Raw genomic sequence first — 27,988 nt, forward strand, 5'->3', positions numbered from 1 at the left:
CTTTTATTTCAGTGCTTTAATTCTGAAATCAAATTCACCTCGTTTCCGCTGTCGCTCACTGTGTCATCGGCTCACTCGACACAGTTGAAGATCCTTCCCATACAGGCGCTCAACTGAGGGCACTGCCAAGCCGCTGATCCGCAAACATGGATACGTCCTGAAGATTAACTTCAAATCTGGCAACATTCGACCTCGACAAGATCTCTGCTTTGGTACACCGAGGAATGATTAAATCTTTGGTCCAGTCCTGATGGAAACGCAAATCTAATCTCCATACTGGTCGTTGACGCTCCCTTGAAGATTAACTACCTCAAACCGTTCAACTGCCGCGGTCTTGTAGTTAAATAAAATGTGTTCAGGTTACCTTGATACTCTTTGCTTTATTCCTTGAGGAAGAGTGGCTTGAGATTTGAAGTGGCCATTCTGAACCAAGAATGTCTGATGGGTTTCTTGAGATTAGTGTAATTACTATATTTTTGATTATCAGTAAATTGGCTAAATTAGAGAGTGATATTTAAGCTGTTTTTTTCCCCACTCACAAAGTAAAAGCTCAATATCCTCAACTGTAAAGTACTCTTTAAAATTCATTTTCTAGTAAGTAAAATGTAATGAATTTATCACAATGTCAAATAAAATAGTTTACGTACATCCAACAGCATACATGTTATGGACATATTTTAACATGAGACTTCCAAAACTGATGATCAAAAAAAATCTCTTGTTGTGGCTGAACATGTGAATGGAGAACAAAAAGATACTGTTGCTTGACCATGGATAGTTTTTGCTTTGCTTTAAGCTTAATCCTGGTGCTCCCTCCCCCCCCCAATTTATTCCTATATTATGATATTTAGCTTCATAATATGTGTCTCTTCTTTATCTGGAGCTCGCCAACTTAAAAAACTGCACTGGAAAGATCTCTGGTGTCATCTAGTGGTGATATGATGTCAGTATAGAAAATTTGTTTTGAAGATTTGCATTGTGAAGAGATTTTAATTGCCAGCATGTATTCATAAAATATATAAGTATATACAGTACACAGTTTAACACATTTATTAGTCCACCACCTAATGCAAGATTTATGCCAAAGACGCCCTAAATTAATAGTGCTGGTGATTAACAAAATAATTTCTTATGTTTCTGTAATGGTTAATCCACCACTGTGTGGAAGGTTTTTAATTAAGATCGTATTTTAAAGCTAAAATATAACTATTTTTGTTTTATCGCTAAATTTTAAAATTCACTGATTTACAAAAAAGTAAATAATGATAATAAAACACATTTTATTATTAGAATGTTTAGAAATGCAAATTATTTGCTTGCTTGTTTTAGTGGTTGACTGTTATGCTCGATTAATTTCTGATTTCTCAAATAAGTCCAATGTGCGGTTCACAAATTTGTGTGAACCACACTTGTCTTTAGTTTCAAACAATCTTTTGTTACATATCTAAAATATTTTAAAAAATATATATATAATATGCATGTCAAATTCATTTTTAGCAACTTTAATTTTTCATTGTTTTAGATTTTAATGTGGTTTGAGTTTTTAGTTAAGTAGTTTAGTTTAGTAGAGCTTTAAAACAAGAAATTTCATCATTACTTTTCTAGGAACATTTGCTTTTTTTTTTTTACCATAAAATATGTCTTCCATAATCAAACTTGCTCAAAATGCAGAAAGAAGAATTCAACGGGCTTCTGGGACCTCACAGAGCATATACCCTTAATCTACCCTCACTGCTATCTCTGGAAAAAAAAGGTTTTCCCTCTGGGAAATATAAACAGTTTATACACACCTACAGAGTGAAGTGTTGCATTAAAAAAACAAACAAAAAAAAAAACACCTGCCAGCTACTAACATTTGTAAATTAAAATGTGGTTTTAATGATCATTGCTAATCGAAATTACAGGCAAGCAATAATAATAACAAGTTATTTATACATCTGGCTGGTGGAAAACACATCATGATAGCAAAACACACACTGAGACATCGTGATAACGATAACAATTCTAGAGGTTTTTGAACAAATGGCTGCAAAAGGTTGCAAAACATTAAGCTATAACTTTCCATCCTGGTGATTTCTACAGAGGTTAAATGGTTTAGAAAGGCTCATCTTTGTGTATACTAATAACAATGGTTGTGTCCCATTTGATAAAAGCAGACATTTTTTCCACAGTGCAAAACATTTAAAACAGTTATTAACAGTACAAAAACTTTAAACACACCGTTCAGTATTATTCAGTATATGCATTAGGATTAAACTCAGTTGTGGATTTTTCCTTATATGTATACACCACCTCTCATCTCACTGTAAGGCACTGATTGAGCTCTTGATTCTTTATATGTTATGAAAATAGGAGTCTGTGGAACTGGATGGAAGCTGGCCTGGTAGGACGTGGTGGGAACATAAGTGAGTGAATATGGTATGGTGTTCTGACTCATGTATAAGGAGTTCTCTGGAGCATACAAGTTTCCACTGTGGTTAGAGCTCTGCACTGAGGGGTGATGAGACATACTGCCTTGATATAGCAGTGATGCGTTTTCCTGAGGAGTCAGATTATAGACAACAGGTGGGTTTAATACTGTTCCATTATTTGTCCTTACTGGAATGACAGTTTGCAGTGGCATTGCAGCGTTTTGTCCAACGGAACCAGTCGATCGAAGGCTGGACAGGGGATGATAATTCATCAGAGCTGGCCTATTGGGCGTTGGCTTATAACTAAGTAAGTTTGGTGGGTGATACATATCAAACGAGCTTTTGCCTTTGGGCAAACGGCGGCAGACAAACAACAGGGATGAGGCGAAAAGCACAGCACCTGTCACCCATCCAATGTAAAGAGCCTCTCCTAGCTCTCTTCTCTGGGCATCAATCAGCAAAGGATTGTAAAAATCTGTAATGATAACATGACCTGTCCACGACACTGGGATAAAGACACAGATGCACGCCATGAACTGCATAACCCCTGCAACCATCAATATAATGGTCTTAGCCCAATCATTACCCCGAATACAGGACACACATCGCATTCCTGCCAGAGCCACAAGAAGCCCCACCGCTGACAAGGCCACAGCAGAGCACATCAGACCCCTGGCAGCCTGTAATTCAGGGGGCAGATACAGCAGGGAGTCATAAACCTTACATTGCATTCTGATGTTGGCTTGTCTGTAGCAGTTCATCCATAGGCCTTCCCAGCGGGTTTCCATCACAATTATGTTTTCTCCGATGAACGCGGTCACCTTCCACATGGGCAACCCCGTGGTAGCCGAGGCACCGATCAAGCCAACCAAGCCCACGCATATTGCAGCTAGCTCTGAAGCACCTTGAATCATGGTTAAATCTCCAAAACTCCAGTTGTGGTTAAATCCAGAATTAGAATGGCTCTCATCCACAACAGTTGCTTGCTGTACGAGACAGTTTGTTATGGGTAAGAGGCCCTGCATTCACCTGATTGGTTTAGAGGGATGAGGGTAGCAGGAGGTCTGCTTATTTTGTGTTTATGGTTCTCAGATGATAGGGGTCAGTCATTACTTTCTCCAACACTGTACACACAAAACAAGACAACACCAAGCACTATTTTTTTTTTATTTTAATTTTAATTATTTGCCATGTTTTCTTACTCTTTAGATGCGGTACAACCCAGAAGCAAACATTAATATGTGGTACAGTTTAGTACAGCGCATGTAGTTCTTATGTTGTCCACAGGGGAGCAGAGATGACCTTAGAGGATAGTGAAATGAGGGGGATCTCACATAACACAGGCCAAATACAGTTTGTTCTAGATAGTTACAGTTTAGATGTCTAAGTTTAAATTATGTACAGAACTTGTCAACATGTATTCATTATGGCTTCAGAAATTATTGCGCGAAACCTCAAGCAACAATAAACACTACATTGTCCTTACGTCACAAGTATTTGCGTTACCCAACAGCAGTGACATTACTGTTTTATTTTGAAGTTCAAGTTGTACAGTTTACATTTGAACTTACTAAAACTGAAATTAAGCGACCTGTTCGATTAAGAAGTCGTATTCTATTGAACAGAGACAGAAATGTTTAACACAGTCTGCTTGGTTTTCTATTCAAAGTGACTTGCAAATTTGGATCATATGATTATGCCGTTGTCTCAATGCTTTCTTTGTAACTATCTGGCTATGCTGCCACACCTTAAGCAAGTAGCCTTAACCCAGTATCTTGTTTTTATGTAACTATTTCCTCTTTACCCGGCCAACTTAAACAGATTCAGGATTTTTTTGGTTAAGCAAACACCATAAACGCCATAAACGTCCTAGTTTGGGAGGTATTTTAGATAGATGCATTTACTTTCCAGTGAAATTCTCATAATGAAAAATGAAAACTGTTTCTTCTTTTCATTTCACACATGAAGCGTTATGTGTTTGTTGGTCTTTTCTTGTACTACTTCTACACCTGCCATCATTTAGTTATTACTTTTGATTTGAATACTAGTTGAAACTGATTAGTAACGATTAACAAAAAAAAAAAAAGAAGAAACAGAATGTGACAATGTGACAATGAGAGACTATTTGTGCCACAGAGATGAGTTTGAGCTGTTTCTTTTCTTTTTTTAGCAGCACAGCTCAGACACAGTTAAGAAATATTTTTTGAAATGACTAAAGCTTTAACGCTCTCAAGGCAGGCGTTGCAGATTTGCAACAGTTAAAAGCTAACAACCTGATTACCCCACATGCATATTTTATGAGTTTTTTTTTACTCACAAGTACCACTGCAGGTATTCTTTTGTGCATTAGCAACAAAAACTTAATTTGAGCCTGAGAGGGTTAAATGTAGTTACAACTACGCTTGTTTTTCAGAGATGACATGTCCCATTAACAAAGTGCATGTTTTACAGTAAGTCAACTTTTTAATAATTTTCAGTGGTTAAAGATTGAATTAAATTGTTATATACAGCATAAATGTACACTTTTTTTTAAGCATTTGTATAAAATATAAGGCTGTTAGTATAAAATTGAATTAATACACATAACGCAGTAGAAATGGTGTATTGGTTCACACACATTTTCTCTTAAACCTGAAATGCAGTTTCTGATCAATTAAAAAAAACAAAAATAAAAATAAGTGTTTACAGAAACGCGACCCCACTGTGTGCACTGTGTACAGAGGGATATCTGGACTGGTAACTGTAGACAGACGATGGGTATCTTGATAGCATTGGCTGAGATCGTGGTTGGGGAAGCGTCATCAGTTGTTGAGGCTGTAGAGGCTGTAGTGGCTGTTGAGGGTAGACCGAATAGTCTGAGGCCTTGGAGTATAGGTATCGCTCTGAATCTTTGTCATCCGACTGTATATTACAGCAAATAAAAATGCATCCTCCAGCAAACAAGAAAGCCGAAGTTACCCAGCCAATGTAGAGAGCTGCTCCAAGCTCTCTCCGCTGGGCATCGATCAGCAAGGGGTTGTAGAAGTTAGTGATGATGACGTGACCCGTCCAGGAGACGGGGATGAGGACACAGAAGCAACCCAATATGATCATGCTACCAGCAATGATGAGAACCAGCCGCTTAGCTCGATCATTGTTTTGGATGCATGATGTGCACTGCATGCCTATCAGACTGATCAGCACACCAAGACCACTCAGTGCCAGAGAGCAGCACATAAGCCCCCTTGCCGCCTGCAGGTCAGGAGTCAGGGCCAGGAGAGAGTCGTACACTTTACACTGCATCCTGAAGCTTGCCTGTTGGTAGCAATTCATCCACAAGCCCTCAAACAGAGTCTCAAACACGATGATATTGTCTCCAATGAAGGCTGTGACGCGCCACATAGGCATTCCTGTAGTTGCTGCTGCCCCGATCAGCCCGATTAGGGATACTAAAAGACCCACAATCTCCAGTGCTGAGTTTGCCATCCTGTTCTTCACTTACTCATCCAAGCTCAGAAGAGCAATAGTGTGCGGACACAGTGTAACTGCTGTAGGAAGCAGTAGGTTTTCTCTGTGGAGTGGCTTTGCATCCCGATGGAGGAGGAGCAGATTCATGTTTACCTGTACACCCTCCTCCCTGTGGACATAACACCAGAATGGGAGGTAGTGGGAATTGTGACATGTTGCTAGGAAACTGAATCCCTTGGGCCTTTAATTCTTTGTACAGCAACCCAGTAGCTGCTCTAAGCTTCCCCCTTTGTTTACTCAGAAGTCTCAGTTTACATTCTTGGACTTCGGTTTAAAAGAAGACAAAACGACGAGGTGTTTCTTAACAATGGGGGCATGTTCAGAATCGTCAAATGTATCACTGGTAAACATACTCTGTTAATGTATTACCAGTTATAGTTACAGATCAAAAATCAGTTCTGATTCGCTTCCTGTTTATTACTTCATCTTTATTTTTAATCATTTACTGCTATTGTGGAGGGCCTCATGGTACATGGGCATGTAGGGGAACTGGAGACACAAAATAACAGCAATGGACAAAACTCTTTGTCCCCCATTTTTGTAAAGCACACTGTTAAAGACAGGAGCGCACAACAGACAAGACAAACAGTGGGGTCGGGGGAAGTCTGCTTCTGTGTGTGTATGAAAGATATGAGAGATGTGTAGTTTTAACAGAATATGAGTAGTAGTAGAACGGCGGGGGGGGAAAGAACAAAGTATGGCAAATTATGACAAATATTCAACATTTTTTTTTATACATTTGATAAGTACATTTTAGAAGTACCGTGAAAAGGAAACAATTTGTACGTGCGTGTGTGCGTTTGTATATTTTTTAAATATTCTTATATATTTTGGTTTGCTTTAAGGGTCTCAAATGTTACACATGCATGACTGTCAGTACTGGATTTCTTGTCTGGGTCTCTTGTGTCACTCTCCTCTCAGGGGAAAAAAAAAAAAAAGCAACCAATTCCTGTTTGGTTGAAATAAAGTCACCTGGTAGGTTTGTACAGTGGGTGGATCTGTGTAAACAGCCTGGTTTTACTAGTTTAGGCACATTTCCACACACTACAATAGAAATGACATATATTTCCATTTGCTCACTAGTGAGTGAAGAAAGTGCAGTTTCAGTTGGAGGTTTTGGAAATTTACAACAAATTTAAGATCATTTGTCAGCACTGAAACACTGCTTACATTATAATGCACCTTTAACTTCTTGATCAGCTATGTACTGTTGTGTTAGACATTGGGGAAAAAAATACAACAAGATTCTCTTTTACAAGCCATTTACTTTATTAGGAAAAAAACAAATTTGGCCAGATATTTTGGCCAGCATTTTGAAAAAACTTGTATGTAATATTTTAATTTATAACAGTGTTGAAAACAAATCACTGGTTTACAATCTGAAAAAAGGGCCTAGTTGACAATTTGTTCTTGGAGAGCAAGTCAGAAACTGTAAAGAACGCAATATCAACATGCAATTGTTGTAACATTAACAGATGTAATAGATTACACATACTGTGCTAGAATATAATTTAGTGTGAGTTAAGCAAAAGGGTTAAAAAAAAAAACCCAAACAAGGAATATAGAAATCCAGCAGTTTGTCAGCATCGAAACACATTCAAGTCCATAATGATTCGGAGTATTTGCAGTACACTTTGATAAGTAAAGAAATATCTGGTTGTTTCAAGTGAACGACAGTTAATCAGTTCTCCTCATCAAATGTGCCAAATTTTGGCAAGTTTATTTTAAAAAAAGTCCAAAAATCTTTAGTATTGACTTGGTGCGTATATCACAGATCCTGGTGGGGCTGCAGAGTAAGCAGGCTGGTAGGTATATGCTGGCTGGTAGGTGTATGCTGGCTGGTTGGTGTATGCGGGTTGGTAGAAGCTTCCTGTGGGGTTGTATTGAAACCTTTCATCTGGATCTTGGGTGCGGGGAGCATGGCGGCAAAGCAGGATCACTCCGGCACTGAAAAGCAACGCTGAAGTCACCCAGCCAATGTAAAGGGCCTCCCCGAGCTCTCTACGCTGGGCATCAATCAGTAGAGGGTTGTAAAAATCTTGGATGATGACATGGGCTGTCCAGGACACAGGAATTATGGTTGTAAGGCAACCCATGAGGAACAGGCAGCCACCAGCCACAAGAACAATATGCTTGGTACGAGCCCGGTGGTCCACCACTTTTGTGCATTTCATCCCCACTGCTGAAACAATAAGGGCGAAGGTGGTCAGAGCCACAGAGCTGCACATCAGACCCCTGGCAGCCTGGAGATCAGGAGGCAGAAACAGCAGGGAATCGTACACTTTACATTGCATTCTGATGTTGGCTTGTCTGTAGCAGTTCATCCACAAACCCTCCCAGCGGGTCTCCATGACAATAATGTTCTCCTGAATAAAGGCTGTTACCTTCCACATCGGCAGGCCCGTCACAGCGGCAACGCCAATTAGTCCAATGAAGCCAATGATGAGAGCTACTACCTCACAGCAGATAGCATTTCGTTGCTTCCGTTTTTCAATTTTCTTCTTTTCCTCATATACAGAGTCCCCATACTCTCCGTACTCTCCATTTGTCAGCGCCGGCTTCCCATCGTAGTAACTGCCAACATAAGATTGAGGTGGCTTGCTGTAGCCACTGTAAGCAGTGTAAGTGGCCATTCTGGTTAACACAGAAAGCTTAATCTCAACCTTCTGGTGCACTTATACAGCTGAAGAGAAAAATCTGAGAACAACAACAAGTTGAGGAACTTATACACCCACAAAAACTATGCTAATGATGCAATGCAGCCTTACTGGTTAAGCTGCTTCAGAGCCATCAGATAAATGGCGAGACACAAAGGAGTGCTGCTTGTTTTGAATACCTCCAGTACTAATGATCAGTCGTTAGTTTTTAGTTATTAAAAATCACTAAATCTTGTTACCACAGTAACATCAAGGTTTAATCAACATCATATTTAAAAAAAAAAATCAAGCAAAAAAAGTCAAAGTTAATGAAAAGTATGTAAGATATTTTTAATACTACACGGAAATACTTGACATAATTTTAGAGAACATTTAGCATAGGGAAAATGTATTGTGAACATACGATGTAATATCTCAGTACTATTACATGTGCTAACTTAAAATTAACTAATGCAATGTGTGGCCAGTTTTATCATTTGAAAGGATTTGCCAGATAAAAAAGACTTGCTATAAATGTTGAAAAAATGAATAAAACTAATATAACAACTGTAGCATCCAACTACACTAATGGGCGTAGGAAACGACTCCATCTCACAAACAGAAAGCTGATGGGTGGATGATCACAGATGTGAAACGCACTGCTTCTCTACACGTAAGACGAGCTGATGAAAAGGTGTCGCACAAAGAAACCTGAGAGGGAGGGCCTTTTGTCATTATCACACAGGGTCGTTCCCTTGTTGCAGCCACAGAAACATTTTAGTTTCTGTTCTGTCAAATGTGAAAATGAGGCACTTCTTCATTGGCTGTTTTCACTTTTCCACCTTAGGTTTTTAGTACAAGAAAAATACCTGAATGGAGTGTTGGTCAAGTATTTGCTTTCCACAAAAAAGTAGAAATTCTATGAATTGAATCACACAAACAAACTGAATTAAAGATTTTAATAAATTATCTGTTCACTTGGTTGGCGGGATTATTAGATCATGAAATATAATGAAATAAGACAGGGAAGCAGTTGCATTTGTCATGTCTCAGATGAGAAATTCATCATTAAGCACAACAAAAATGACTTAAATAAATACAGAAAATACAGACTTGCAGCCAAAAAAGTACTTAAAAACAGTGATGACATTCTCAGGGTCATTGGAGTAAGAGCTGCATTAAGATTGAAGTTGATCGGTGATAGCCACTGCAAGCAGTGTATTGTTGATCAGTGATAATATAGATTTGCCAAAAATTATATTACTTTAAACACAGGCAATGTTGTTTATTCGTGTACAGCATATTAACCGAATATTTTTGCTGCATCTGTAAACCAAACAGTGCAGACAAGACAAATGCATAGTACAATAGAACATGGTTACATATTGATTTAAATATATCATTGCAAATAAAACACATGTTGCTCGTAAATATACGGAGAGACATCTAATATGCAATTAGTACACTGCAGTACAGTTATTTACACATATTCCTGATTTGTATGAAAACTAGATTTCGCTCTTGAAAAGTCAACACTGTCCGCCTTCTGTTCATTCCTTTTCACCATATGATATGCTTCAATGTAGCGCTGATCTTCCTTTGCACTGCGTTTGCTGTACCTAACCAGCACAATGATCCCGGTGATTAGCAAAACACCAGAAGTGGCCCAGCCAATGAAGAGGGACAATCCCAGCTCCCGCTTCTGAGCATCCAGCGTTGTCGGGTTATAGAAGTTACTGATGACAGTATGGGCCACCCAGCTTACGGGGATGAGTGTGGTCAAAAAGGAAAGTAGAAACAGAATCCCTCCTAATGCATAGGTGATATTCTTACTCTTTAAATTGTCACCACAACAGCTGCTCTTCTGGATCCCGAATCCTGTGAGCAACAACGAGATGAAAGCCAGGACTATGGAGACACACATGAGCCCCCTCGCTGCCTGCAGCTCTGGTGGGAGAATTAACAGCGAGTCATACACCTTGCACTGGATGTTGATGTTAGCCTGTCGGTAGCAGTTCATCCACAAGCCCTCTAAGAGCTCCTCCATGACGATGATGTTGGCACCGATGAAGGCAGAAACCCTCCAATGGGGCAGACAAGTGGTGACTATTGTCCCACATAAGCCCAGGGCGCCCAGGACCAGTGCTAAAATCTCAGATTTTGCCTGCATTGTTTGGAAGGATAAAGTTTCGTCTCTCGTCTCTTGTCTAATGAAAACACTGCCCAGTGCACCTCTTTTACAAAGCTTTAAAACTGCGATACTATCAGCATTCCTGTAATGTTATCATACTGGTTTCGGAGGTCTGGAGACTGGCTAGGCCACTCCAGGACTTTCAAATGCTTCTTACGGAGCCACTCCTTTGTTGCCCGGGCAGTGTGTTTTGGATCATTGTCATGTTGGAAGACCCAGCCTCGTTTCATCTTGAAAGTTCTCACTGATGGAAGGAGGTTTTGGCTCAAAATCTCACGATACATGGCCCCATTCATTCTGTCCTTAACACGGATCAGTCGTCCTGTCCCCTTGGCAGAAAAACAGCCCCATAGCATGATGTTTCCACCCCCATGCTTCACAGTAGGTATGGTGTTCTTGGGATGCAACTCAGTATTCTTCTTCCTCCAAACACGACGAGTTGAGTTTATACCAAAAAGTTCTACTTTGGTTTCATCTGACCACATGACATTCTCCCAATCCTCTGCTGTATCATCCATGTGCTCTCTGGCAAACTTCAGACGGGCCGGGACATGCACTGGCTTCAGCAGCGGAACACGTCTGGCACTGCGGGATTTGATTCCCTGCCGTTGTAGTGTGTTACTGATGGTGACCTTTGTTACTTTGGTCCCAGCTCTCTGCAGGTCATTCACCAGGTCCCCCCGTGTGGTTCTGGGATCTTTGCTCACCGTTCTCATGATCATTTTGACCCCACGGGATGAGATCTTGCGTGGAGCCCCAGATCGAGGGAGATTATCAGTGGTCTTGTATGTCTTCCATTTTCTGATGATTGCTCCCACAGTTGATTTTTTCACACCAAGCTGCTTGCCTATTGTAGATTCACTCTTCCCAGTCTGGTGCAGGTCTACAATACTTTTCCTGGTGTCCTTCGAAAGCTCTTTGGTCTTGGCCATGGCGGAGTTTGGAGTCTGACTGTTTGAGGCTGTGGACAGGTGTCTTTTATACAGATGATGAGTTCAAACACGTGCCATTCATACAGGTAACGAGTGGGGGACAGAAAAGCTTCTTACAGAAGACGTTACAGGTCTGTGAGAGCCAGAGATTTTCCTTGTTTGAGGTGACCAAATACTTATTTTCCACCCTAATTTACGAATAAATTCTTTACAAATCCTACCATGTGAATTCATGGATTTTTTTTTCACATTCTGTCTCTCACAGTTGAAGTGTACCTCTGGTGCAAATTACTGACCTCTGTCATCATTTTAAGTGGGGGAACTTGCACAATCGGTGGCTGACTAAATACTTTTTTGCCCCACTGTAGCTTGCCATCACCAGTGTGTGAATGTGTGTGTGAATGGGTGGATGACTGGATATGTAAAGCGCTTTGGGGTCCTTAGGGACTAGTAAAGCGCTATACAAATACAGGCCATTTACAGGCCATTTTACTATACAGTGGCAGCTTGTAAAATTCTTATAAGATTGGTTTGGGTCTTATGTGTTATAAATATATTCCAAGGCCACCCAAACAAAGCCTGGAGTAACTAGACTAAGTATTACAAGTAATACAAGCCTTGAAGTGAACAGCAATGAATTAGCCTGTTGAATATTGAAAAAAATCCAAGAAAAAATTTATGTTTAGTCATTCTCAGAAGCAACGCATTCACTGTTTTCAATGCAAGCCCACATACAGATGATTACATCCAGATGGTCCCATTTCCCTGCAACAAGAGCTCACATTCAAAGCTACATTTTTTGTGTATATAATACATCAGATGTAAGCAAAATGATCTGTTGTGGCCATTGAACCCGGTATTATTTACCACCTGTGATTGAAAGTATAGATTAATTTGTTCGTAGAAGGATGCTTTCTAGACATTTAAGTCGATTTTGTTTTCCTGAATTGTGCCAGGTATTTGGCACGATTTACAAGGGAGACTGTCCGTCTGATTTCAGGTAAAGAGGGAAAAAAACAGCAGGGAATTACAAGGTGAAAAAGCCACTCCTTTATTTAAACCTGGTCTAGGACTTGCAACGCCCTGCTGCTCACCTCGTTTCTGAGAAGCAGGTGAGACAAAGAATGACAGAGAGAGAGATGTAACAGGAGAGGTCATAAAACAGGAACAGAAACTGCAAAACCTGCTGGACAGGTTTGCTGAGTGATACCATCATCACATCCTCACCTGCTTTGAATGTAAACATGTATCCTCATAGGGAGAAACCTGCAGCTGTGAAGAAACCTATGTTGTAGTGTGTATTCACAGCTGTGAATTTTGATTTTAGATCAATTTTAATTAAAAAATGTATATAGATTAAATATAGAAAATATAGATTCAACTCAGATAAAATGGTACAAGATTGTAGATGCAGTGTGGCACCTGTTGAATGTAAATATGACTACACATTCCAGGAAGAAGGCTGATAATTCTTTTACTGCTTCAACTGAAATGAGTTAGTCTTTAAATTTGGTAAAACAGTTACTAGAGTAATCATTCTCATAAAGCTAAATAAGATGGCTTATGGTTTCTTGTATATAGATTATAAGATGGGGAAAAAAAACTATAACTAAATTAGAAAAATCTGTGATAAATTTAAAATCTCAGTGTTTGTGAGCATTAACCTCTCAGTATTTTCTGCATTTCATTATGGTTAAAAACATGTGGACTCCCTTGTTCTACAGTATAGTACCGTATAAACTGCAGTTGCATAATATTACTATTACTCCTAATATTTTTATTATTAGTAAAAACAATAAAACAAATTAACCAATGTGCATACAGCAAAATATTTTTTTCAGGAACATCAGAACTAAAACACAAAGGCTTGACACCAATACTGAGCCTCCAAGTAAGCGCTGGCACATAAACATCACACGAAACAACCGCATACGTCAGAGTGGAAAATGGGTGCTTGCTTGGAGATGTTAAGTGTTATAAGTGGTGTATACAATTTTCTTTTACCCCAAAAGTGCTAATTTGTCAAATTTAGAGATATTAGTTCTTACTTAGATTACTCTAGAAACTTAGTTTAGTCTGCCTCTGGATGTTACACATAAAGCAGGTTCAGTGGATACCTAATCCGCAGCACCACCTGCTGATTTCTTTCGTTAGTCCATAAGTATTTGGAAAAGTGCACGATGTAATTTGTTTGTACTTCTGCTTCTTTTTTTTTTTTTTTTAACTATATATGCAAAATGTAGTGCTGAGAAAAATTATTCTAGTGTAGAAAACCTCTCCAAGCTCCCTATGCTTGGCATTGATCAGCATTGGGTAACGTGACCTTTCGATGATAGAGGGATAAGGAACCTAATACAGCTCATTAGAATCATGAGGACCAATTGGTTAGCTTGCTGATTGTTTCAGATGCATGATGTCCACTGCAGACTCATTTGACTGAGCAGCAGGAGGCTAACCAATGCCAGAGAGCAGCACGTCAGCCCCCTTGCTGGCTGCAGCTCAGGAGTCAGGGCCAGGAGAGAAACATACACCTTACACTCCATCCTGAAGTTTGGGTGTCAGTAGCAGGAGCCACTGAAAGCAGGAAGCCAAACTGATCTTGCTAGCAATTACCAGCATTCAAATGGCGCATGAATAAACAGTGTACATTAGAGTGAGAAGCAGGCACCTCTTTAGGGATGTTACGCATTATCCACTGTTTGGTGAACTACTTCAAATGAAGACTTCCAATCTAAGTGTGGGCGATTGGGGAAGGACAAGACAATTATTTCTTATCTGTTGTATAAGAAACATTGCATAGTTTAAGATTCCAAATGTTCTGTGCTATCCATACAATATGGTGCAGAACCATATTTTAAGCCTTAATACCAAGCTTAAAATCTTGTTTTGCACTTAGTATTTTTAAAATCTAATGCAAGGCAAAGCCCTGTTTTATAGATTAGTAGAAATGTAGCATTGTTTGTCTTAAGACAATACACATAGAAGTAGGTTAAAAGGTACCTGGTACCTACTGCTACAGAACAGCCCCACCTGCTGACTTGTTTTTTGTGTTTTACGGTCCATAATTATTTCTTTAGCAATTACAGCTATTTTTGTACATAGCCCCCCATTTTCAACAGCCTAGAACTGTGTTTCTTCGCTGGAAACGCTCTGCCAGCCAAACATTTACTGCTTCTTTGTGCAGCTCTCTGCATTTAGTTTGGTATTTAACAACTCTTTAAAAGCACGCTGTGTTGAGTTGAGCTTAGGGGACTGTCGTGACACTGGAGAATATTTCAGTTCTCTGCTTTGAGAAACTGTTGGTTTGCTTTTGCAAAATGCTTTGGGTCATTATCCATTTGCACCTTAAATCACCATATAATCCGGCTAGCAGCATTTGGCTAAAACAGAGGAGAGTACAGCCCTGTACATGTGTACACATGTACAGAATTCATCCTGCTACTTCTATCACTAGTCACATCATCAATAAGCCTTACATGCCTATGCCATAAATTTTCTTTTCTTTCCCCATATTTTTCGCTTTCTGTGGCTTTTCAGTCCTTTTGGTGTTGCTGAGCTGGCTAATGTGTTTGTACCACATGGGTCATTTGGCCTCTTCTAATGTTTTGGCTGTTTCTTTTGATTTTAGATTTAGTCTTTGATTTTCTTTCATCATTCATTTATTAGTTGCTTTGTAATATCCTTTTATGAATACATAAAGATTATAAATAGAGATATTAAAAGATAAATAATCCCATAAATTAGGATGGTTCCATTTATCTCTTGGCAGATATTTAATCAAGGAGTCGTGTCATTCAGAACTGTACTGTATTGCTTCACATCACAAGGCTGTAAGTCTGAAGAGATCTTTCCCCTTGATCTAAAAGGAGCACCAGAGCTTTTGTGTTGGGGGTGGTGATTGACAAGGATGTGCTGGCTGGGGGTGGGGGGCAGAGAGCTCAGTTATAAAAGAGATAAGGTACCCACTGATTGTAGAGTGCTGCCATTCTTCCTGATGTTAGCTTGAAAATACTGAAGAAATTGTTCTTTTCCAAGGAAGCAGAGAATTCAACAATGGTGGAAGACAGTTGTCTACAGCTCATAACAGGGTTACAGATGTAATGTTTTGACTAATGTACAAGAGGACGTTACCTTTAATAGACAATTTAAACTTACATTTTCTATTTTTGGCATTCTGTAATCTGGAATGTAGATTTGTTCTTTTGAACTCTTGTTCCATGTGCTTTTTGCAGCAGTGTTTCTCCCGCTTAAGACAGTAGACCGTTTAAAACACAATAGCCCTTCAGTATCAGTTTGCTAAAACACGTTCCAGTTCATATTGTTGTGATTTGATCTTTTTTAAGGTTGTGTGCAAAAAGCAGATGCCAGAGAAGGGTCTTCCTGCAACCATTGTTTATCTTTGCTCATGCACTTCCTGAATTTTTTGGCCCACCGTTCCCCCTTGCTCATCTGTTGCACCCGCCTTTGTATTTCTCAAAAAACCTGACTGGCAAAAAGAGCTTTAACGAAATAGGAAATGACTCACTAGCACTGAAATGCAATAGTTTCTCATTAGAAAAAATGTCCATGTAATGACCACACCTCAAATTACTCATTTAGAGGAGGCATATTGGAAAGTACGGTGTTCATTTTCTATATCCAGTTATAGAATGTATAGATTTAGATTAAATCAATCGTTGTTAATAATTCTCAGCTTGCTTCATTCCTGTTATGTGAACACTAAACACTGACTGCAGACATTTTTGTGTTTTCTCTGTTAATGGCGATTTAGGTTGCGCACCATCACTCAGACACTTAGTGAGCCGAAGCTAGCAAACACTCTGAGTGGCTCTTAATGTCTTCTAAAGTTCAGCTTTAAGTTTTCCACTTGTTGCAATTGCAGTCAGTCTCTAAGTGTTGCTTTAAGGTAGCTGAGCATCGATTAGTCACTTAGTTCTGTTGTTTACAAGCATGTCGACTTGACATTTTTGTTTTCTCCCATCACAAAATGGTCCTGTAGACTTGGTATCTGCTGAGCTGCAGGGAGTAAATGAGGCTGCTGATTAAAACCACACCAACCACACATGTTAAATTATAAGTAGGAAACAACTGTTTTTATTATGATATCAGTACATTTCTATATACACACAGTAATAAAAACGCAGTCTTAGTAGCACAATGAATTGTTTACAAGTATGACTTCTTTCATTTTGCACACGGCAAGTCTTTCCCTTGATTGCTTGAGCAAATTTGGACTTTCTCAGTGGAAAAAAACAAAAACAAACAAAAACAAACAAACAACTGTGTTTGGTGCTAACAAATTAATTTACATATGAATAAATAAGAACATTGCATTGTATTCCAATACTAGTGAACAATCATTTTGAACACACAAGACATTTTTTAAAGAAGCTGAAGTCTCTTTCAGGAAGCAGGTTTACAAACTCTAAGCTTACCCTGAACTCTGAACTGATAAACCCTGAGATAGGGTTCAAAAAAAGGCTGGTTCAATCGATGGGGACAGAAATAAATAAAGCGAAAAAAATATGGATATGAGGTTGTGCCTAGGTTCAAACTGAATGGGAATTCTTAGCTATGGGCTCTAGATTTAATGATAGTGAGCCGATGTATTTTAAAGTTTGTAAATATCTCAACATGTAATGCTGTCAGACCATACTAAACCAATATCAGCTTATATGTAAAAACTCACTTTTAAACTATAGCTAGTTTATTTTTAGAGTCTTAGTCATTTCATTTGCAGCTCTACTGACATGTATTTACACAATCATGTAATCATGAACATTATTCACTCCTCGTTACATGACACATGTTTAATGAATGAGTATTTGATGTGTCTAAATGTTGATACAAATTGGTGCTAAACTGTGATTACTACAGTAATACAAGGTAAATGTTCCAGTGCTTTGAAGTGGTTCACAACCTGACAGGCGCCTAAATGTCCACACAGTCACATTTATTAAGGCGTATCTGTCTGGGAATCCAAGGCCCTTCTTTAGGGAGAAACTCCTGGACAGATTTGTTAAAGAAAACCTACTGTTGACTTTTTCTCTTGTGACAGGGTTAACAATGTCAGCTATTTTACTAAACCTGCTTTCTGAAACAGACCCCAGATGTATTATGTACAATACTGAGTGGTTCCAAGTGGAGTGTTAAGTATCGATGTGTATGAGTGGTAATACTGAAGAGGAAAAGTAAATGTCACCAAAACGGTTTCACAGTAAACAAAGACACGTGAAACAGCCAAATTCAAGTAAAACAGGATTATGCCAAATCAAAACAATGAAATCCCCTTGCTTCTTTGACAAGGGGAGTTTTACATAATTCCACTATTATCCTATTAAATGTAACAAAAAAAGAACAAGCTGTCTCTCCGAGTAAAAAGATAGCTTTAAGTTAATAAACAGCAAATCAAAATCAAATACATCAGGAAGTCTGTACTCAAAACATGTCAGTGTATATTCATGTGAAAATCCACAAGTATAGTAAACTATGCAAGACAACGGTCTTTTGCAATTAATTGTTCTATTTCTTTAAGGACAAATAATATACAGCCCTTAACTATGATAATATCTCTGAGTAACACAGACATAACAAATATTTATGTTCTCACAATACCCAAATTTGGCAACAGCAGGCAGGACTAAAGAATGCCGCCCAAATGTGCAAACCATGCCAATCAAAGCAACTGATTAGACTCTGTGATTGTACCATTATTTCAACCCTCAAAGCTTACACTTGACTTTCCTGTAACAGCATTCGATTCAGGAAAAGCTCCCTCACTCTGGATTCCTGTATTGCTCCACTAATATTCTTACCTGTACAAAAAAAAGCATTCAGCATAAGATAAAGAAAGGTATATCTTCTACTAGCTGTGCAATATACATCAATGCTCATGCATTGTTTGTGATGACTTGTTTTTATGGAGCCCATGTAAAGCTGTCTAGAACACTCGCTGTCTATCTTCTGGCATCTGCTTTTATGTGGCACAGTCTGGGGATAAACCTGATTGCTCCCTTCTTACCCAAATCTCATCCTTCTCCTTCTGATTTTGATCCTCCGTCTTGTCATTGATCATGGTTCTCTGCTTCGCCATGTCAGATGTCTCACTGACTGTTGGGGATTTAATCTTCTCTCTTTCCACACCCTCCAAGGTCAAAGCCATGACTGGGGCCTCCAGGTCAGTCTCAATGGACGCAGGTGTTGGTGTCTGGCAGAAGTCGTCGTCGTCACTGAGGATGTCAGTTTCCTTCACCTCTTCTTGATCTTCGTATTCTTCTAGGTCGAATTGTTCTTCCACCCAGCGGTCTGTGTCACCTGCCAAGTCAGACTGCTGCTGCTGCTGCTGCTGCTGCTGATCTGGTTCCTCATCCTGCTGGGACCGTTTTGAGCCAGGCTCCTCTGGTGAAACGAGGTCTTGCTGTTCAGGATCACCATCAAAAACAATATCCGTGTCTATGGTGAAACGGTTGCGCACTAACTTCCTTCGGCCGAGAGTCCTAGTCGGGGCAGATGCTGCAAAACCCCAGAACATCAGAGAGATAAATTATTATGATCTTACTACTTTGAGTACATCCCTTTGGAGTTTGGTTGAAAGTAATTATCTTCCTACAATACTGGTTAAAACCTTAAATGAAAAACTCAGGATAAAACCACAGGATTCTGCCTGTCTGTCAAAAATAAATTGTGCACTTGAAGCTGTTGGGTTAATGCATCTACAGACTGGCATTTACCTGCTCTATTTATAGTGGGGCGGGCTCCCTTCAGAGCACACAGCCGTTTTCCTCCAAAGGGTACATACTGCTGGTTGAGTGGTAAGCTCTCTGTTTTTAGGAGCTGCCGGCGATGCTTTTCTCGCAAGATGGAGTGGACTGTCTTCACAAAGTCTTTTCTGCTCTCCGGAGAGCTGAGAAAGGTAGACAGTTTGTCACTTCGTTAGATAGCAGACTGGACTTTATCAGTAGTGGGCAAGCTGTAATCTGCAGTGTAATTGAACCTCCTTTAGCAGAAATCCTCACCTGCAGCACAAGTGAAATGTCCTTTCTGGTCTTCCTTCTGACTCCGATTTTGTGTGGATAATCTCACACACAGCAGAGCCCTCGCCATCTGAGGGAGAAATCATCACTAATGTCTCATATACGTAGAAATCTGGTAATATATTGTGAGATAATCATTAGTCGGACTGAAGCTAGAACTAGTGTGCTACTAAAGTTTGTAATCTACTATACCTGCATTGGTCATAGACCGGACTTGAAGGGCATCAGTTGGGATCATGTGACGGAATCTGAAGGGATCTTTTTCTTCAGAAGATACAGAGACCCGGTGGGAACCTCCCTTCAGTCAAGTAAAGAATTTTTTTGTTTTGTTTTTACAGACAAAAAATGGTCCACAGGAAAGGCAAGTCAACAATGTGTTTGCGATTGGGGTTTGGTGTTGCTGATGGAATCCTGTTTTTGTGAAAACCTACCATTTTCTTCTTCTGCTTGGACCCCTCCTTGCAAACAAAGACCACTGCTGTTTTGAACACTAGAAAGCATTGGTGGAAAAAAAGACTTAGTAATCACTGGGGTTCAGGTCACATGTCAAATCAACATATGTAACTTTGAAGTTAACAACAGGTCTGTTCATTAAAAACTACATAGGAAGGGTTACTGGTCTCTTTTTTGTGCACAATTGTGAACAATTCTTGCTAAAATGAAAAGACTTTTTTGTTTATTTATATGTTTTAGTTCATTTTTACTCTTCTGTAAAGCATCCTTGGGGTTATCCAAACCTTAGTTAATATTATTATTAGTACCATTGTTGTTATTATTAATACTATATATGGTCAGAAGTCGGGGGGCAACTAATACACATGGGTTTTTTTAGCCCGTCTGACTACTCAAAGCACTTTAGACTACCTTTTTTTACAGCACTACATTTTTACAGCACTTTATTCTAGACCAAGTACTTGGTCTACCTCACATTATTGGGGAATTCAGAATCACCAGTTAACCAAACATGCCTGTCTTTGGATGTGAAAGGAAGCCAGAGAGCCTAAAGAAAACCCACACGGGCAAAGGAAGAACATGCAAACTCCACACAGGGAGACCTTAACTGACTAAGCTTTCTCATTGTGAGGCAACAGTGCTAACTATTGCACTGCTATGCAACCCACATTACAGTTAACTGAAATGTTGTCAAATGCTGCTAATCTGTCACTTATGGAGTGTAAGGCATTTGAATTTTTCCATAATTACTAGGCAGTTCTTTCCAAAATGTGCCCTGATGCATGTGCACGCTTTACACAACGTGTGTGACTGTGCCATCACAGTCAATTTGTCATTTTTCATCAGATGTTTTGACATTTTTAGGTGGAATCCAAACAGCATACATACACTTATTATTCATTTATTACATAATCAACAATCCTGCCATACCAAATGTAGCCATCTGGGGTTCTTTTTTCCATTTTCCTAAGGAGGCAGGTGGGTTAATCCATGTCACAGTGTTGTGGAGAAGCAGATCGCCCATTGACAGATCAGCAACCTGGTAATTGGAACGAAATAATCAACCAATCTGCTCCAATTGCGTGTCATTTTTGGTTAACATAACAGAACCAAGCCAGGTTTCTCCGATCTACCTCTTTCTTTTCACTGCTCTGCTCTGTGATAAGCTGATCAAACACAGCTCCAAACTCCTCGTGGATCTTCTGCATTTCATTGATGTGGCTGGCAACCTTGTTCATGGCTTTCATGGCAACTGCAGTCCAGCACAAATCGCGTTATGAGGCGGGTTGTTGGGATTGTACATATTTTTGAGATCTGCTATAAGAATTTGTCTTACCGTCGAGGTGGTAATGTTCTTCACTGTCTGGGTCTGTGAGCGAGAAGAGCTCCTTCAGCAGGAGGGGATACTTGAGAACCCTCTGTATGGGTTTGATTAGGTAAGACTCCAGTGTGGAAGAGTGCTGCTGCTTGGGGTTTCGTTCATCCAGAAAGGCCTTAAAATTGGGGTCCGTTTTGGCTGGAATGACCGAAAAAGAACACTTAGTGAAACGCCTCCATATGTTACCTATTTACCTACTTTTAATTATCCTCTATGTAACTGATAAACATTGGATTCCTAGTATTTTCACTAATGGTCTATTCAATTCAATTTTATTTATATAGCGCCAAATCACAACAAAAGTCGCCTCAAGGTGCTTCATAGATACAGAGAAAAACCCAACAATCATATGACCCCCTATGAGCAAGCACTTTGGCGACAGTGGGAAGGAAAAACTCCCTTTTAACAGGAAGAAACCTCCGGCAGAACCAGGCTGAGGGAGGGGCGGCCATCTGCTGCGACCGGTTGGGGTGAGATCTATAAGTTTGTTGTCTGCTTGCTTATGTTTAGCCTGATATTATGCAGATTACTGGCGTACAAGCATGCTTTGTCTTGCATTAGAGATTAGAAGCCACATCAAAAGGTCTGAATTGTTTTGTTTTTACAGAAGGGTCATTTTTATCGAACAGCAGCTAAACATGAGTGGGCAGAACAAAAATCTGTTTACTGTTTCAAAAAAAAAGAAAAAGAAAAACAAAACAGCTTTATTCTAATAGCACCTCCTTAAACAGTGTGGCAGATAACCAGTTGACTCACTGAATGTAAATGCAGAAAACAAAGCCATCCAGTCAAGTCCTGAAGGGAGTGGGTGTACTAGCTTAGAAGACAGTGTTCGAGACTGCTCATTATATACCATACATTTGTGCAAAGCTTTTAGCCCTGGGAGCCTAAATGCATCCTTTCTCCTTTAAGGAGGGATGCATCTCTGAAGCACATTTACTCACCCTTCACGAGGACCTTAGGGACTTTGGTGTGGCTGGCGCAGAAAGCACTGTAGATCTTAAACCGGTCTGCATAGTACAGGAAAGAGCCTCCGAGGGAGAAGAGGATTTTCTGTAAAAAGGAGTCACACAACCAGTAATTCAAAGACTTTGTCGGGTCTTTAAATACCTGTTGCTAGTCTTTTGCTGTATATTTCAAAGAATAAGTGCATACCTTAAACTGATCCACTCTCTCCAGTTTCTCCAAATCAGGAACCAGTCTCGTCCCGTCTTCCAGAGTCTTGAGAAACTCGACTTGGAACTCCACCATTTCTGGCAAGTTACCAAACAGAACATCCAGCTGAAAGAAAAATTATTTGAGATGATTTGAAATAAAGAAAGAATTTTAACACCTTCCAGTGCATTTCAAAATATTATTTTTATTAATCACTTGCTACCAGTTAAACCACAAAAATGTCCAAAAATTGAATATAACCAAATGAACCTCGTTGTTGAAAGTGCAGATAAAACATGTTATTTTCAAACATCCCATCTCTCTCACACATCATCCAACCCTCTTGTCCTCACACAGAGCTGCACTTCACATGATTATGTAACCTACTTTTCTTAGAACATTTCAACAGTACTGGCATTTAAAAGCCTGGACCCCATAAAGGCACATGGGGAGCATTTGACATACCTCATCCTGAGTAAGGAAGGTCTCTTTCTGCAGTGGGGTTAAATATCTCCCAATGAGGCAATTAAGATCCTGCAAGAAAACCATGAAAAAGAGTCGGTAAATTGTGCTTTACTCAGGTTTGCCTTGTGCCACCGTGTGAAATATGGACACACACAAAAAAATGCATTTTTAAATAAGGCTTTGACATTTTTAACAAATCAACAGGTATAGAAAGGGATAGTCAGACACCAGGACAAATAAGTAATTCAAGCTCAAACCAAAAGCAGCTGGTGGGTGCCTTTTTCTTCAGAAAGAACGGCTATATGGAAACCAAATTAAGTAGATGACTCTGGTAATACAAACGTGAGCTGAAATGTAGAAAGCCTAAGAAATGAACAAATGCCTGGCAATCAAAAGTAACATGAGACTGACTCCAAATGACGTGCTCAAACTTGTAGCAAACAAAACACATTATGTGGTATTGCATTAAAGCTTTGTCAACTTGAAATCAAAACCCCTTCAAGTGTTTTGCCTGTATTTATTGCATTAGCAACAAAACTGCAACTCCTACTACAAGACACACAGACATAAAAATGCACCCACATGTCTGTTTGAACAATACACCATCAGTCACTTGCAGTATAATTTCTATAATAACTATATCTGTGGCCCGTGAAATAGGGCATAACATTTTAGTTAGTCTAAATTATTCCATTATATAGCATCGCTAACCCAGTTATTCCACTGAGCCATATTTATACTGGGCTGAAAAAGATTAGGCAATATCCAAGCAAGGGCACAGCTGTGTCCTGCTCATATCTCCCGAGACACAGAGATAAATATGGATAGGTCATGTTGAATGGGTAATGTGGAAGCCTAACACGACCTAAGGCAGACAGAAATATCGATCGATGGACAGGAGGAACATGCACACTCACAAACACCATCTGCCTCCTACAAGTAAGATGAGTGATACTGACTTTGACATAGGTGCGTTCGGTCTCCACGAGTTCACAGATGACTTTGCGGAGCTTGTCGGCATCAGAGAGCTGTCTGGGAGTTGCAGGAGGTGGAAAGGGCGATTCCGGGCTCGGCGAAGAGGACACACACTCCAAGGAATTCATGTCATGGAGACTGCGGCAGAAAGCGGCGACCTGCTCCGTGCTCTGCAAGAAAGGGGGGAAAAACAACCAAAAAAAGATGAGCGTTTCAAAGGCAAGAGTGATAAAATCCTTCATAAAAGAAAACGGCAATGTTCACAAAGGTGGGAGCCGCAAACATTAGGAAGCAGATGCCACTTTCTACCTACTGTTGTGCACACATCCATGACTGTACAGCAACTGAGCCTGGAAAGAGGCAGTGAGGCAGCTCTAAAAAAAAAAAATCATTTGCACTAATTTGGTCTATTTTCAGTCTGTCATAACAATGACTTTCCACCTCCCTCTCACTCACATCGCTCTTTTCCCTGGTGTTTTCCTCCTACTGATGGATCGGTGGTGTAATGATTCAGCTCTTTCACAGAATCAAAATATACACACAACGGTGTCTGTCCACATACAGTATGGGTTGCCGTGGTGACCAGCGCTGATGTGCATTAGACTATCATTTTGGGTAAAAAATAGACCCCACTCAGTAGCAGCCTACATGGCTGAACTAGTACTTGTTACTTTGGCCACAGCCTCAGCATCCCTAAATATAAACTGGCATTTTGGCTTTAAAAAAAAAAAAAAAAAAATCAATACAAACACAAAGCAGAAAGCACAAAGAGCATAAATCATATCCATCAAAGCCTTATTCACTCTGTGAGGCCAGACTTCATTTGAAAGTACATGATAAAGATCAAATGAGACAGTCACATAACAGGGACCACTAGGAGCTGTAGTCATTATTGAGTTCATAACTGGAAGCTGAGAGATGTGTGCTTTGTTTTATATGGAGTTTTACAGGCTGGACAGAAACAATTTGTCCTCTCACACCTATAGGCTCCCCTGTGAAATACTGAGATTATACATCAACATAGCTGCAGAGGATGAAAGGTTGTGGTTCTCATATTAGAAAACCCAATTATGATCTTAGCTGCTGTCAGTCTTCACATCTAAACTTTGTTTTTAGTTTTAGACAAACAAACATAAGGATTCTGCTGTCTCTAAAAAGCAATGCGTGTGCAATTTTTCCAATATTTACCAAAATGCTGATGAAAAACGGCCATAGTCCTGATGTTCTTTGCCGTCATTCACAAAAATATGATGGAAAAATGCAAGAGCGAGAAGAACAGAGTACAAGAAGAATACTGTTATCCAGCAACTGTTACAGATATTCCCGTGCAGCTTTGCAAATGACCGTGGTTATCAGCTTTGTTATCTAATCAAAGAGACATTGATATGTGAGGCACGACAGCCATTTGTTCCTCTTGACAATGTTCCCAAATTAAGCAGGCAGCTCTCACATAAACAGATGAACTAGGAGGTGCTGTGTCTGTAAATGCAATGTTGCAAATGGATCTTACACTAATTCACAAATGCTTTGTGATTTGTTAGATGTGATATTTTTTGGTCAGAGTGAACACAACACATACTTTGTAAGTAAAACCAACTGGATGTAGAGAGTGATTTAGTTAAAAAAATAAAATAAAAGTTGTTTTTTTTTAAAAAAGTCTTATGAAACTTAGAGCTGATGATATGTAAGGTCCAGTACATTACACATAAAATTGAGCATGAAATGATAGATGGAAATGCACAAACAGATTGCAAGAGTGCAGAAAAAGGGGAAAATTCAAATCTGTTTCTTTTCTGAACATTTTGCAAAGTTTTACTAAGCCTAGTAAGACAGTCACAGTCAAGACATGCTCTTCACAATCTAGGCTAATTAACACTATGACAGCTTTGGGTGCTTGGACACTTATGACATGTTAGAAAGGAGAGAAAGTACAGAGGGGGAGAAAAAAAGAAAATCACAGGCTTCTGTATCTATTTAAAAGAACAATGTGTAAATGTAAAAACCTGTCACAGATTTTTTAATCTATATTTTATTTGCTGGGGGAAATAAACTACTTCAAAGCATAAAAGCATGGCGTAAGGAGAAGACTGCATGTCTGTTCTCTGAAACTGAAGCCCGATATCGCAGCTTAAGGTGCTAAGAGAGAAACTCAGAAATAGTCAGTAGATTGTCCAAGTCGCATAAAGTCCAAGTCATCTGCAGTAAGACTTGTAGAGCATGGGCTCCTATATGCAGTATTTTATTTTGGCATCTCCTGGAGCATTCCAGTGATTATGGGGCAACTCTGCGGCGACAGTGACTCACAGCTTCCTGCCATTGGTCTACAGCAGCCAGCGAGAGGTGTGAAACTAACACTGAGAAGGACAGGTGATTTTGTTTTTCTTCTCACTGGAATGAGACAACAGCTATCACAGCAGCACCAAGAATTAAGCAGGTAAAAAAAACGACGTGCATGAAAGAAAAGAGGCTCACCAGATGAAGCATGTCATAGATGGAGTCTGTGGAGCGCTTGCTGTGCTTGCTCCACTTCAGGATAGACATAGCCGGGTGCAGATGGACAGCCAGCGTCAGTTAAAGTACCAGAGAGAAAACAAAGACTCCGGGCTTTAGAAAGAGCAAAGTCTACACTGTGTCTCTCCAATACATTTCTGAGCCCTTTTGTCTTCCCTGGTTTAAAAAAAAAAAAAAAAAACAGGAGAAGATGCTGTGGTGCTTGTGATGAAGGATGAGTGGAGCTGCTCAGCCTCCTCCTCTCCGCCCACCAGCACTTAGAGCCTTCCAACTCCCCTTCTTTTGCTCCTTCACAGTCTGCTGTAGCTTTGTCACCAGTACTCTGCTGTTTTCTCTCTCTGGCTCTCTCTCTTCTCTACAGGCTGGGTAAACTTAGGCACACTGTGTGAGTGTGAAGATCTGGTCAACTCTAGCAGCATTGTAAATTAGTCTCGATAATCCTCCAGACCGGGGAGAGAGCAAAGGAGCAGGAGGGAAAGAGTCTCCTCAAGGCTGCAGTGGAGCAGGATTGACTGGGTAAGCCACGCCGCAGTAGAATACAAATGCAGGATTTCAGGAAAAGGGGAGAGGGGAGCTGCTGAGGAGCAGGCTGGAGAGGGGGTGAACTGCCGTGCAGCATTTAACAAGTAACAAAAGAAGCAATGGTCCCTGTGATTAAGTTACAAGCTCTGAAAATACCATAGCAGTGAGGAAGAAAAATACACACTTGCTGTTTTCACCAAACATCCAGTCCCCCCCCCGCATAACAACTGAATTGCATGACTTGCTTTCCACTGTGTGTCCTGTTTGACTCAGTCAGTAATTTCCTACTTTCCCAGAATGCCCCACATAAAGACTCCACATTTGTCATTGAGAGATGGGAGTGTACAGCTAAACAGTTTAGAGGCTGTTATTCAGATCACAAAATGATGCCACACTGAGTTCTTCTCTATTGAGCCTGTAGCCAGAGCACACAAATTGGCATCGCTGAGAAATGATGTAGGTGGTCTGTGCCAAAGTCCTTGCTTTGAATATGTAGTACGTAATGAGGTTATGTTGCACATAGCTTTTATAATAACAAGACAGAAAAACAGTGATAGTACTTTGCCCCATAAAATAATTAGAAATCTATGTGTTTTTCATAGCACAAAATACAATCTTACAAAGGTTAGGCTGGCTATCTATGTCTGACAATGACTGAAAGTAGGAAATCGTTGATCATCTTTTCAGCTGTTGTCATACAAAGTCATGGTGTGCACAACAACACCAACTAATATTTTTATCACTTTGTTAAGCCACTCCTGAGCCGATTTCAAGAAAACATATAGACATGTTTCAGATACGAGGACATAAATCTCAGCT

General features: G+C 39.8%; 5 protein-coding genes across 8 annotated transcripts in view; all 5 read right to left on the reverse strand.

Annotated features, from left to right (window-relative positions):
* Positions 1–1,854: 1,854 nt before the first annotated feature.
* LOC113036684 (claudin-8-like) lies at positions 1,855–3,489 on the reverse strand. The gene has a single exon (XM_026193114.2). The coding sequence runs from the start codon at positions 3,434–3,436 to the stop codon at positions 2,276–2,278; it is 1,161 nt and encodes a 386-aa protein (XP_026048899.2). The 5' UTR covers positions 3,437–3,489; the 3' UTR covers positions 1,855–2,275.
* An 80-nt stretch (positions 3,490–3,569) lies between these two features.
* cldn8.1 (claudin 8.1) lies at positions 3,570–5,982 on the reverse strand. Its single transcript, XM_026192701.2, has one exon. It carries the CDS (start codon positions 5,874–5,876, stop codon positions 5,094–5,096), a length of 783 nt encoding a protein of 260 aa, XP_026048486.1. The 5' UTR covers positions 5,877–5,982; the 3' UTR covers positions 3,570–5,093.
* A 1,186-nt stretch (positions 5,983–7,168) lies between these two features.
* cldn8.2 (claudin 8.2) lies at positions 7,169–8,712 on the reverse strand. The gene has a single exon (XM_026192568.2). The coding sequence runs from the start codon at positions 8,549–8,551 to the stop codon at positions 7,664–7,666; it is 888 nt and encodes a 295-aa protein (XP_026048353.1). The 5' UTR covers positions 8,552–8,712; the 3' UTR covers positions 7,169–7,663.
* A 786-nt stretch (positions 8,713–9,498) lies between these two features.
* Positions 9,499–10,806, reverse strand: LOC113036596 (claudin-17-like). Its single transcript, XM_026193009.2, has one exon. The coding sequence runs from the start codon at positions 10,722–10,724 to the stop codon at positions 10,035–10,037; it is 690 nt and encodes a 229-aa protein (XP_026048794.1). The 5' UTR covers positions 10,725–10,806; the 3' UTR covers positions 9,499–10,034.
* Positions 10,807–17,885: 7,079 nt separating this feature from the next.
* Positions 17,886–27,988, reverse strand: part of LOC113037029 (TIAM Rac1 associated GEF 1) — a 39,795-nt gene continuing 29,692 nt past the window's right edge. For 3 of the 4 annotated variants that reach the window (XM_026193733.2, XM_026193735.2, XM_080289243.1), the window contains exons 16-27: positions 24,121–24,306; positions 23,162–23,230; positions 22,697–22,822; positions 22,486–22,594; positions 21,500–21,679; positions 21,297–21,415; positions 21,094–21,202; positions 20,142–20,200; positions 19,903–20,008; positions 19,693–19,780; positions 19,408–19,580; positions 17,886–19,189 (exon numbers count right to left, since the gene is read on the reverse strand). In XM_026193733.2, coding sequence (XP_026049518.2) covers positions 18,654–19,189; positions 19,408–19,580; positions 19,693–19,780; positions 19,903–20,008; positions 20,142–20,200; positions 21,094–21,202; positions 21,297–21,415; positions 21,500–21,679; positions 22,486–22,594; positions 22,697–22,822; positions 23,162–23,230; positions 24,121–24,306 — 1,860 coding nt within the window. In that variant the 3' untranslated portion in view covers positions 17,886–18,653. The other variant, XM_080289244.1, reaches the window with a different exon arrangement.

The sequence above is a fragment of the Astatotilapia calliptera genome, chromosome 14 (genome assembly GCF_964374335.1).
Source record: "Astatotilapia calliptera chromosome 14, fAstCal68.1, whole genome shotgun sequence".
Lineage (NCBI taxonomy): Eukaryota > Metazoa > Chordata > Actinopteri > Cichliformes > Cichlidae > Astatotilapia > Astatotilapia calliptera.